General features: G+C 47.0%; 1 protein-coding gene across 4 annotated transcripts in view; it reads right to left on the minus strand.

The window, feature by feature from the left end:
- The window catches only part of LOC135900146 (phospholipid-transporting ATPase ABCA3-like), a 153,054-nt gene that overhangs the window by 25,609 nt on the left and 114,563 nt on the right, over positions 1–12,882 (minus strand). For all 4 annotated transcript variants that reach the window (XM_065429589.1, XM_065429590.1, XM_065429591.2 and 1 more), the window contains exons 15-16: positions 8,322–8,530; positions 2,073–2,398 (exon numbers count right to left, since the gene is read on the minus strand). In XM_065429589.1, coding sequence (XP_065285661.1) covers positions 2,073–2,398; positions 8,322–8,530 — 535 coding nt within the window. The remainder of the gene's footprint in view (positions 1–2,072; positions 2,399–8,321; positions 8,531–12,882) is intronic.

Here is a 12,882-nt window from a genome sequence, read left to right on the forward strand (position 1 = left end):
AGGACCGCTACACGTACAACTGTTTATTGGAAGGATAGAATCGTACACGATAAAAACCACTTTCACAAGAGAGGTGTACAAAGAGGACCGCTACACGCACAACTGTTTATTGGAAGGATAGAATCGTACATATATATCCGCTTTTCGCACCTGCGCATAGCAAGCAAAAAGAACAGGCACATGCACGTCAAAAGCGGTTGCAGTAGAAGTCACATTCAGCATAAAGAAATTAGATAGAAGGCTCACATATACTCCTATAGCTATTCTTCTTGATGAAGAAGGCCTTAAGTGCAAGTCTAGAAGAGGCATTGCTGCTCCTGCCCAGAATGGTATTCTCAGAAAATGGAGCGTCACACCCACACGCGGTAACACGAGCCATCATGTGTGCGCCTTTATTCTCCTTTTTCTTAATTTTTTGCGCATGTTCCTTTAAATGGCCATACACGCAACGCTCTTTTTGTATAATGTAGAGCTAATCACAAGAGTGCAAGGGAATTGCTTGTGCGCCCATCTCGAGCACTTAACAAAGGGCTCCTCATGCCTAGAGCGGCAGCCCCGCCTGCTCTCACAGCAAGCTATATATTTATTTATTTATTTACAAGTGTGTGTGTGTGTGTGTGTGTGTGTGCGCGTGTGTGTGTGTGTGTGTGTGTGTGTGTGTGTGTGTGTGTGTGTGTGTGTGTGTGTGCGTGTGCGTGTGTGTGTGTGCATGTGCGTGTGTGTGTGTGCCTGTGTGTTTATGTCCGCACCCAACCTTTCTCCGGCCAACTTGGATCCCTACGTAGTCAATAGTCAGGACACCAGCTAGATGCTGGTGTCCTGAGAGAACCGGGTTAAAAATCTGCAGCAGGCTCAAGTTGCGTCACTGGGTATGTCTCTTCGGATATAAGGTGCTTTAGTACGAACATCTTCGACGGAAATTTGTGTCGTTGAGTATGCACCAACTGGGTAGGCCGCTCGTCAATTACATTCTTTTACGCTCCCGTGGGTCGCAGGTACGTGCCACTGCTTACAGGTCCATCTTCAGTGAACCCTTTTGCCGCCAACATAGGTCACATGGTATTTGCGACTGGGTGTGTTCTGCTCTTTAACTAACCTGGTTGATGCCAATTTGGTTGATTGGGCACGTGCCGCCTATCATCATCATTATCAGTCTATCGTTATGTCCACTGCAGGATGAAAGCCTTTCCCTGCGATCTCCAAATACCCATGTCATGCGCCAGATGATTCCAACTTGCGCCTGCAAATTTCCTAATTACATCACCCCACCTAGTTTTCTGCCGCCTATCAACTATTCATTACAAAAAACATCTCGTCAAACTTACCCACCCACTATACGATAAATTGCTAATAGCATTGAAGTAACTAATAATTCTTAGAGGATGAATGTACCGCCATGTTAGATTTTTTTAAATTCAGAGCTTTCTCAATGTGATATTTTTTTTAAAATTCAGAGCTTTCTTTGGCTCCTCACCCCAATGTGGAGTTTGTATTTTTCTGACAGTTTACGGGAGGATGGTGAAATCGAGTCACTAGGGATTTGCTGGCTCTGTCATGGCAAACAGACAATATGGGCCACTGGAAACGTCTCCGAAACTTCTGGCAGCTGTCTGGCCTATAAGCGAGACAAGTTGGGTCCCTGAGTGGGCGCCACAGAGAATGTACCCGAACAGACAACTGTACTACCTATGTGATATAGTTATGGTTGTGACAAAGTAACACAATGGGTGTGTAGCCTGAACTAAATATAATAAATCGATAAAGGCACATTCGCAAAAAACTGCTGCGTGAGAAAAAAATGACTCTACGGGCCGCTATTTTTCTCAGTGGTGGGTAAAGATACAAGATGTTACCGTACTTAGAAGTAGCGCACTGATGTAGTACTAGAATTATACCTGCCGGTTAAGCTCGCCTGCCCTACAAGACATGCGAATGAAAATTTGATGGGCAAGTGATGACAGATCTTTCTCTCCTTTATCATTGAATGCATAACCACAAAACTATTTCCACCAAGAAATGCAAAAAAAAGAAACTACGCGAATCGCGCCGTGCCCTGAACCTGCCCCGCTCACCGCTCCTTTTGGCCTTCGTTGAGCAGGCACTTCGGCGCTCGCGTCACGTACAGGTGCGGCTGGTACCCGCACATGCGGCGAAGTATCCACCACACGTTGGTCTCGGCAAAGCACAGCACGGCCAGGCAGAGCAGTCCCGCGAGCAATAGGCTGGCCACCTCGGGCCACACCGAGTGCGGGTTCCACGTGAGCAGGTGGGCTTGAGGCAGCACGCACTTCTGGACGTTGTGCATGCATGCCAGCCGAACGTTGCAGCAGCGCACCAGGAACCAGTAACGCCGCACTAGATGCATCGATGACTCGGTGGCGTTCAGGATCCGACAGGCCTGGATAGAAGGCTGTGTTTTAATGGTCTCCTGCCCGGTTAACAAATACGGGCCTAGCGTGAAGGGCCTCGTGTCGCAGGAAATCCGGGGTCGGTGTCGGCGCCGACGTCTGCGGCGATGTCCGGATGCAAAAGAATAACATCCTCCCTAACCAGGCATCCCGATCCACGCAGACCTTTCCGCGTGGCCCATAGGTGTTACTGAACCAATTGAAATACTCAAAGTAAAGTGCCTAAGAAAATTGGTAAAGTACGGCTTACGCACAACCTACAGATATGATAGTGTTGGTTGTGATTTTTATATGCGAGGAAACATAATTCTGCTACCTCGAAACTGAAGCACAACCCCTTTTCCAGATGGCGTTTGACGTAACCAGAAAGCTCGCCTTTGTGCGCAGCGTTCGCCGCCAGCGTCTCCAGGAACGGGTAACGGTTAGCTGCAGTTGCCGGGAAGCATGCGAAGCAGTTAGGGTTCTTTAAATGCTACTGTGTTTCACTCCTGACGGCGAAGCTTAGGCGTCCAGCAAATCTTGCGCCTTCTGCCTGCGCTGCAGCCGTTAAAGGGATCGAGGGTAGGACCACAACAATGAAGATTTAAAAAATAATTCGCTGGAGTGGAAATGCCGCCTCAAAAGCGAAGCCGAACCACCGCCGTCTTACCATAGGCTAGAAGTAACTACGGTGGCTAGAATGAAGTAACGTTAGCAAATTGCGGAGAATATACGATAAGCTTTCTTCGCACTTGGTCCTATTTAGGATGCCTAATTTAGCCGTGCAGATATCGTTGGACGTCTTTCTTCCTGTCACAGGCTTCAAAAGGAACCCTAAACGCTTTCTTTTCTTCAAAATTTATGGCACATCATATCTATATGCAGCCAAAGGTAAGATTTTAGGCAATAACTTCGAGATTTTATTTTCAAATGCCCGCAGCCCTTGTAATTACTGACCAAAAGGACGTGAGCTGTAAGAAGTTTCAGCTGTCGTGGCCCTATTTCAGAGTAGAACTATAGGCAAACTCTGGCTTCGACTGTACTGGCAAGAAACTACAGGGAGCTGCCACTCCAGCTTTCTTTTTCTGAACCTCTTTGACTACAACGATGTGGGAGTCAGCGAGCAAAATCCCTGAGAATCGTTCGGGCAGATGGCAGGAGCCGAAGAGGCTCTTCATTCATTCTTTTTCCATTTCATTTTAATCACGCAGCTCACAGCACGAATCTCGAGCGCTGAGCGCGCCACATATGAAAGGCGGCCGAGGAAGCCGATGCTGGCTGCTACAGGGCTGTACCCCCCCCCCCCCTCTCTTTTAGGAAACGGGAAGTGGTGCTCAAGAAACAGCTTTTCATACCGGGCGATGGGCTAGATCCGTGGTTTCAGCCGCTGTAAAGCCGTAAAAAGCGCATAATTATGGCGAGGTGGCTAGGTAGGATGCTTCGAACCTACCTATCACGACGGCCTCTTCACGTCGGTTGAGGTCGATAACAGTTTTTTCGGCACACTTGAGTACCATGGGAGGGCCGTCTTAAGGAGGCGTAAAAAATGGTCGGATGCCTTCACGCAGTACGAAAACGTGGCTGGCTGAAGGCATGTCTTCGCTCAAAAAAACATTACTTGAAGATTCAACCCTGCTGGGGCAAGGACACAAGCGTTCAAACGGGAAGCGGAGCTGCCAAACATAGCTTTCTGGATTGAACGTGTCAACAGTATTTGGCACGAGAAATTCAAAGGGCAACCCCAATGTTGTGCCGTAGACCAGCTCCGTAGCCATGCAGCCGAGGTCTTCCTTGAAAGAGGAGCGAACGCCAAGCAAGACGAAATGAAGGTCTTCAGCACAAGAAGAGAGAGCCTGGCGGGCCATCAAGGTGGCTTTTAGATAGGCTGTGAAGGTGGTAAACTATTTCATTTGCCGACGGGTGATAGGCAGTGGTATGGATACGGCGGACGCCAAGCAGGCATGTGTGTTCGCGGAAGAGATCTCATTCGGACTGTCGCCTGCAATCGGTAGTAACAACGCCGGGCTATCCGCAGTGCGAAATCCAGGCACTGCCAAACGCTCAAACCATTCTAAGGGCAGTCATGCCAGTGAAAAAAAAAAAAAAAAGGCGTCAGGCCAGCGGGTATAACGTAGTCTACACAAGTATGTAGGGAGCAGAGCAAGAGAAAGACGTGAGAACCGTTCGAACCAATGGCAGAGCCGGGCCCAAGAAGCGCTTCCTTTATGCTTCTTCCATTTCATTCAAACCTCGCAGCTCGCAGCAAGAGGCAGAAGACATGCGCCGGTGCGCGCCATATATAGAAAGCGGCTGAGGAAGATGGTGGCTGCTAGGCCACTATTTCTTATCCCCTTTTATCTGGCTCTATCACGTGCGTACAAGGAAATCAAGGGGCTCCAAATGTACGGGGGGTGACATGAAATCTGTGCGACTCAATTGCGCAGCGGCATTTCTCTCTAAAAATAAAAGAAAAAAGTGAGCACGAAATGAAATTTGCTCCTGAGGTATTGGTTGTTTAATACTTTAAGGCTCTTCTACAGCGCAGTGCTGCATGCTGCTGCCTGTGAGTGGCGGGTATGCATGTTCCATGAAGAGCATGGACAATTGGTGGAAGGTTTTCAGGCGTATCATGTCATGCTTACGAAGACGAAACACCAAGTGCTTCATATACCCGCTGCACCAAAGAGCTACCTTTACGCCGTCTTTCACACCACAGGTAGACATGTGTACGGTACATACACTAAACGCAATCGACAAGGGGCCTCTTGAGCGTAGAGACAGATGCGTAGAACGGCCAGCCACACAAGGGTAGCTAGTGTTGAATAATAATTGTTTCGGCTCAGCATAAGACATTCTAGCCGCCTGTGTTTCTAATGCGACGTGCGTAGTCTTCAGGGGCCAGGTGCTTTCCCTTCCAAGGTGCGAAACGTACGTGTGGCCGCTTTGCACATCTACATACGACGCCACAGGCGAGTAGCAAAGAAATACAGAATGTCGACATATGAGTGCTAACCGCTGTCCAGTGCATTTGCTAAAGGCATCGGTGATGCGCCTATGCCGCAGTTGCATCTGCCATCAAGCAGTACGACTTCTGTTAGCTACTCGAATTTGCTTGTTCAATAATTTTCTTATGCTAGCTATTGTGACATTTCACGCTCAGCGCTTCAAGATTCGTAAGACTGCAGCGGCAAACCTTTTCGCATGCGCAGAAGTAATTTTCATGTACATAACATTTGGTAGTGGTTTCCGGAGATGTGCGGCTGTCAACCAGTAAACAATATGCCCCCCTCTCCTCCTTGTTTAATATCATGAAAAGAACAGGCTACACTAAAGAAAGTTTGCACTCATAAGGGTGTTTGCTTGTCCCTCCAGAAACACCCTTATCGTCAGGGCGTGGCAAAAGTTAATAGAGGCTGGCAATGGAGCTATAACTGGATGTGCGATGAAATATTCGTAGGATAAAACTATGTAATCATTCTGACAGCATTGAGCGCACAGAAATACTCGACAAGACAATTTCACACAAAGATATGTGAAACTGGGCGAAGTCGGTGGTGCACAAGGAAGGGAGCGCATTAGAAATAGAATCGCCGTCGGAGGGAAGGTGAAAAACGTTGGTGGAGCAGTCCCTTAGGACAGAATGAGACGATAAAGCGTTGGCCCAGGTCACGCGGGCATCGCTCCAGCACAATAAAGAAAGTGGTCGTTTTATTGCTGACAATCATCACCCGGGCTGTACACATGCAGGCCGCCGCCTGCAACGTGCACTATTCATGGTACGGTAAGTGTCAGCACATTTATAAGTCGTTCTACCTCAACGTCGAAAATGTTTCCACGGGCAGGTAGTGTCAGTATAAGATTTCCAGGTCCGGTTGTTGATGAAACATCACCTCAGACAGCTGCACCGAGTAGTTTTCCTGTGGAATGTACGTCGGAGAGGAAGAGCGGCTACCCGGCGTTGAACGAGACCGACGGCTCAGGGGCGAAGGTGGTCGGCTGGCTCGAAAGGTCGTCGATGCGTCCTAAGTATTCGAAACCGGAATATGCTTAGGGGAACGGCGAGGGCCTACTGAATTTGAATGGTTGTACGGGAAGGCCTATCTGCGTGACGATTACCGATTACGGCAGTGCCGTGCGATATGTCCAAAGCGCGAGCAATCAAAACAGACCGGCTTACCGTCCAGTTTTCTTTAGTCGGCTGGGTTACGATGGCGAGCAGGAAAGAGAGAAAGCTGGAAAGGATGGACGGTTGGGCGGTTCTGGTTGACAGTAGCATCCCGAACGGGGCAATAAGACGGAACGGGGCATCGCCTGTCGGACGACGGCATGTATAACCCCTTACTGAAAACGCGTTATCTATGAAATATTGGCTAGGAACGGCTGAAAGCATAACATCGAGCTCGCGACGAATCATCCGCGTGAAGTTTTTCTGACCAGAGGGATGAGTTCCTGCTGGTTGTTCTTCACACGACGATGTTGCGGCCGTATTTGTCAGTCTGCTGGGCTGCTGCATAATGCGACGGCTGCTCGAACATCGTCACTATTTAACGATTTGTTCGACTGTGCCACCGTTCTTGCAGATGAGCAGGTTAAAGGCGTCATCTGCTATGACTTTCAGAAGGTAGCCACGTTGTCCGTCTCATTTATGTTGTTGTAAACTTTACGGAAGAACGCGAGCATATCGTGAATATGCGCCACGTAAAGCTCTGTCGACGTTGGAGCGCGGGTAAAAAGCTCCTTCGCTACCACCTGCCGACTAGCGAGCTTTCCGCACATGTCCCGGAGTTTCCCTTTGCACACCTGTCCGCTCGTGATGTCGTGTCGTATTCTTGAGCCTTGTACGAGACTCGCGCTGTGCCTCGGAGGTAAAATATTAAGTTCGCTAACATTATCGCTGCATCCGAACGATAGTGGTTGCTTGCGTGCTCATACTACGATATACACTGGTCCATGTAACTTATATCAGTGCCACACAAGGTCCCTGGATCTTTCGGCTGTGACAACGTGATGGAAGTCTGAGTCTGCTGCGCAGGTGGTGGACGTGGGCCGTTGACCATCGGGCATCACTGCCGTCGGCTATTGCTGCAGGACTGTTTTGACTACTGCGCACCTTCACCAAAACAGTTGCGAACGGAAACAAGTGCTTTTTATGAACTCAGGCACGAACACAGAGGGCTCAAACCAACATCTTCAAGCATGGCGACCAAAGCGCCAGCAACAGCAAAACATACTTCATCCTCGTCGTCGTTGCTTTGCCAGTCCTAGCTTTCTTCATCATTACGATATCGGAACTGCATTATATTAAGAACTTACGCATTAATCGAACTCCTTGGTTGCCCTTAGCGGGACATTTTGTAACTTTAATGAACCACCAGGTACGTGCCCTAAGCCTTCTATTACTTTCTAAGTTAGGCTCTTCTACATCACCTCGCCTAAAATGCCAGAAACACGCGTTGCTAAATCGCAGTGTTGTCTCTACGTCTAGTCTTTGCGCCTCTTACTGTCTCTTCTATCGCTCTTAAGGCGTTGCTTAGCTTGTTGCCATATATTTATCGGTAATGTACAAGTTATAGCTTTGTGTTGTGGTATGAGACATTTCTTGACAACACCGCTCGTCTACTGCCTATAGTCTACTGCATCCGAGACCATTTTCGCCTTTGTTGTCGCTATGCTGTTCGGCGATAAAATGCGAGGGACCGTCCTCAATTAGGAGCCTTGGTCTCCATGAAGCAGTACACCAGCCTAAAAGCAGCGAACTCGCTCTCGGGCATTCACCGCTGAACTGACGACCTTACAAATGAAGCCTTGCGCCTCAGCTCAGCTAGCAAGATATGGATGGAAGTTATCGCAAAGCATTCACCGCCTCTCTTTGCAGCACACTAAACGACGCGCGGACCGCCCGTGCCACTCAAACTAACGCACAAGCACAATCACCTGCATAAAGTCCGCGTCATTGTCCATGTGACAGAGTTCGTTGAGTGACGTCAGCCACATGGCTCGGCCTAGTCCCCACGATATGGACACAGTGGGTACCATACGAGTGATCATGCTAATCAGCTCGAGAAGCTCCCGACTCGGTGATTCCTCTTCCCCCACGTAGAACGACAGGTGCAGCCGGATCACGTACAACACAGCCAGGACACCTGTGCCGTAGGAAGGAAGACATATAAATGGGCTTGAGTTTCACATAAAAAGTGAGATTCGGCATGCTCAACAGAAGTAGCACTAGAGGTGTCTGTTCAGCAAAAGATTCAACAACAAGGTTGTTTTCGATCATCAAGGCAACTTGGTCAGTATAATTCGTCATTGCCACGCGGCAATTTTAGGACCGTGACTTCCGTGACCTTGCACGCGCGCTGCCCGAGTTCGGAGACCATGCTATGACATTCCTATCATCCACCGCTTTCGGCCAGCCGATCATGGTCACAATGCGAGCAGAAGGCTGCTCGAAGAAGAGAACCGCAGAAGACCACTGACAAAGCGCGAGAAGGAAAAGTATTGAAACAGAATCGTTACATTATCTCGGCCCTGCTTCCTTCTAAGCGATTATATGTCTGGCTGTCCCATTGGAGATATGTGGGGTGAACTATGTAAATACTGTCAAGAAAAAAGAAATGTTGTTGCCGTGACAGTATGTACACTGTCATCCTGACAAGTCACTTTGCCAAAGCATCTGCTCCGCAGCGATCCCTTTTTCCACTCCAGTCGATCACATATTCGACGCCGTACATTCGCGTTTAAAAAAGTATACAAAAATTGTGCAGCGCATTTTGTTTTTTTATTCGCGGCTTGGGCATGGCTGCTAAAGTCCAGTGGCGCAGGCCATATGCGCAGGTTCTAACAATGGAACGTTTTGAAGCAATGTCATGGCGCTGAATTATGCAGGATTTTTTTGCACGTTGATAGGCGTTGATGCGTTTGTTCATGACTGCAGATATACAGGCATTTAGTCTGCTGCTTATATAAAGATCCATGAACATACTGCAAATATGCCAGTTTCGCGGTCATTGGAGGCTTCGCATGGTCCAAAGGACGTAACTTCAATCATAAGAATACAGCTGGCGACATCACCTTCAAATTTCAAAACTTGTCTTCATATGATGTTACAGTTTGTCAGCTTCTCTGTGGAACGCGTTAGACCTTTATCAGCGATAAAGAACGTTATTGCATTTAAGGTATTAAAGCCACTCAACACTTCAACTTAATGGCGTCTCCTACGGAAAGACTGATGGATGCGAAATGCTGGTAAATATTCTATGAGAGAGACATACTTGTCGTCATATTCATGTTTGGAATTAAAGCTATGCTGGCCCTTCTGTTCCTGCGCCTATTAAGATTTCTGAGCCAAAGAAAAATAAGTGCCTTGGTACTTGCTTATTTTGTTTTTCTTTCAGCATTTAAGAAGAAATATGAAGAAATTATTTGCGTGAGAAAATTGACGGAGCTGGCGAGCGACGTTCATTTTGTTTTTCTTGCTCACCATTTGTTTACTGCATTGTGCACGTACGTAATACACAATGTACGTGTTGAATAGTCTTCTTACTTCGAGAATCGTAATGAACGTTTAGGGGAGAATTCCTTAATGTGACGTTTTCCTTCTTACGTGCGACGACCAATTGCCGAGACGTTATAGAGAAAGCCCAAGACGTCACTAGGGCGTCTATGAAATCGTGGCCTCCAAGCACTGAGGTTGTTAAGTCCCCTTTGGAGGCCGCGATGGAGCCTCAGAGCTTCGCCTGACCACCACATGGGAAGCCTTGTCACGTAACACAGTATAGACAGCAACACTAAAAGAATACAAAAAGCAACTACCTGATACCGCGAACACCAGATAAAGAAAAATATTGGTTCTTGCTACAACGATCTGTGATTGCCTGGCACCGGCAGATGTCATGCGTGTGGAGATTAGACAAACATTGGCTCCCAGATTTGAAGTGGATAGAAGAAGCCAGTAAGTGGTGGAACAAGGATACCATAAACGTTATAAAACAGCATAAACGAGTGTCTAGGGGCCACATAGAAGACACAATGCTCGAATTACATGAAGCAGCGGTACTGTTTCGATGGAACCAGCACCGGCAAAAAAGAAAAAAAATGCTGGCGAGTAAGCCAGTGCGAAAAAATAAAGTAGAAGTAAACAGTGGAGTGCGTGAAACTTGCAATAGATAGGGCGTAGCCAGAGGTTCTGGAACAGAGTCAGCGCACTAAACCTGAAAAATTCCGCCAGAAACAAAACTCGTGGTAACCCGCTGAGGCGAAAATATAACATAGAGAACTTCAACTAGAAAAAAGAAAAACAAAAGAAACAACATGAATACCGTGTAAGGAAGGCCCGGTGAAATCCAAATACAGTTGATCAAACAGCTGTGTTTAAAGAGGAAAGCGCAGGTGGCTAGTGCGATAGAGTGAGTGATACAAAAATCAATTGTGAGGCGTTAAAAAAATGACGAGTCACATGTAAAATCAAAGGACAAAAGAGAGGACGAAATCGCACAGACAACTTGCAGTACCGTCGGCACTGTTTTAACGCACTTGAAAGAAAGAGTTGGCGCGACAATGCGCCACGTATGCATTGATCGCATTCGACGGCGGATAAACAGATATTGTCCGAAAGAAGAGTCGCACCTGTAAGGCGCGCTAGAAGGGCGTGGCTGGTCGTTAGAACGGAATGTGTAGAGAGAGAGCAGGCACAGCCACTGTAGTGCGACAGTGTAATATTGCTTTGATAACAATGAGTGCCCATGGCGCATAACATTCTCTGCTTGAAACGAGGAAGCGGGATGTTCAGGGTGCGCGCTCCCCGTACGGGCATACGTGGCTTTATCTTGGCATTTTATTGTCGGCTACTTTGCTGCGTTCCGCGCTGTTTTTGTTTACTTACTGCCGTCGAGCAAACTCGAAGAGGCCTGAAACTGAGCCCATCCTGCATTGCCCGCAAGTGTATTTCTGTAGTAACTCAGACTATAAAAGTTTCAGTGGCACACGTGTTTATGGATACCAAATATTAAAGGAGCTTGCGACAACGTAGACAGTGAATTGCTTTGACATATTTTCAAGCCAGAGGGCATTGAGGGCTATTCTCTAGCGATGCTCTGGCAGAGAAATAGGTAGAATCAAGTACAAATCACTTCGGAACAACAACAACAACAATAATGGTGACGACGATGATGATTTGGCCGTTCGACTCCTTTTGGCAACTTCAAAAAAAAAAAGAACAGTTGAAGAAATTGTTGATGAAATGTTGAATATTAGTTCCGATTCTTTACTTAAGTTATTTATGTGCTCCTCTTTGTTTACTGTGCAGTTGTTTGTTAACAGGTAATACTACAAACCATTTTCCTGAGAGTTGGCAAAATTTTGTTGTTATGTAAATGTCTACCTTAGCACCTATTATGTAAATACGTAACCACATCGCGGTACCGACTCTGCCGGGCCTAGTCGTACAAGTCCTCGTGGACTTAGACAGGCCCGGTTCTTTGTTTTCCTTTTGGGTGTGTGTAAATAAGCTATTATTATTATTATTATTATTATTATTATTATTATTATTATTATTATTATTATTATTATTATTATAGGTTTCTCTTTGTTTGCATTTTTTAGGCATTATATTAAGGAAATATAAGGACGACTGGAAAATATTGAATTAGGTTTCGTTTTTCCTAAACCCTTGAAGGGCGGATGATGCAGATATAAAATTTTCTTTCGTCTGATATGTTCGCACGATATCTGGCTACAAGCAGGCAGTTCAGTGGATTTACAAAGACTTGCGAATGTATGTATAGGTACCTGAGCTGCGTGGCTGGTGCAGCATAAGTCAGGAGGTGACTCAGAACGTTGCGATGCAAATCAAATATATTCCCTCAGCCCAGACCGTAGGGAACGTTAACCTTCTAAGAGCACTGGTATTCAAAGCTAATTGAGAGTTAGCTATTCAGCGACGCTAGAACAAGCGTCGTCATAGCGCTAGTAAGTTCACAGAGGAGTTATAAAGAAGGACTAGTGTTGAGTTGAAACAGGCCATGCAGTCGGCAATAGCCAGATGTAGTAAAATGTGTTTTGTTAAGCAGGCAAGGTGGTTATTCCACAGCACCTCGCTTGAAGGGCGATACTAATAAACATAGTCTATCACCATCATCAATATAAGACAAACTTTCTTGTACTTGTACAACTGCGGCAGTGCGTTGTCTGCAGCCACAGCCGCAAACCAAAGAGCTGTTGTGCAACTTCACATCTTCCAAAACTGCGTGGTTTGTACCACGCGCCGTGCAAAGTAGAGAGGCTGGCGGTATCTTGAAGATAAGGAAGCCACAGGTTCGCCCGAAAGGCGTAGCACCGATTGCGACAGCAAATTAGTACACAGCTATACAAAGTAAGGATGCTAGCTTTATCGGCCGTATAAACCTGTAAACATTCACTTCCTAACTAAACAAGCATGGTGTCACGCGCGCACAAGCAAACGTGAACACATCTCCCTCGATGGCCGCGCACACTCACT

Source organism: Dermacentor albipictus, chromosome 4 (genome assembly GCF_038994185.2).
Source record: "Dermacentor albipictus isolate Rhodes 1998 colony chromosome 4, USDA_Dalb.pri_finalv2, whole genome shotgun sequence".
NCBI classification, from domain to species: domain Eukaryota; kingdom Metazoa; phylum Arthropoda; class Arachnida; order Ixodida; family Ixodidae; genus Dermacentor; species Dermacentor albipictus.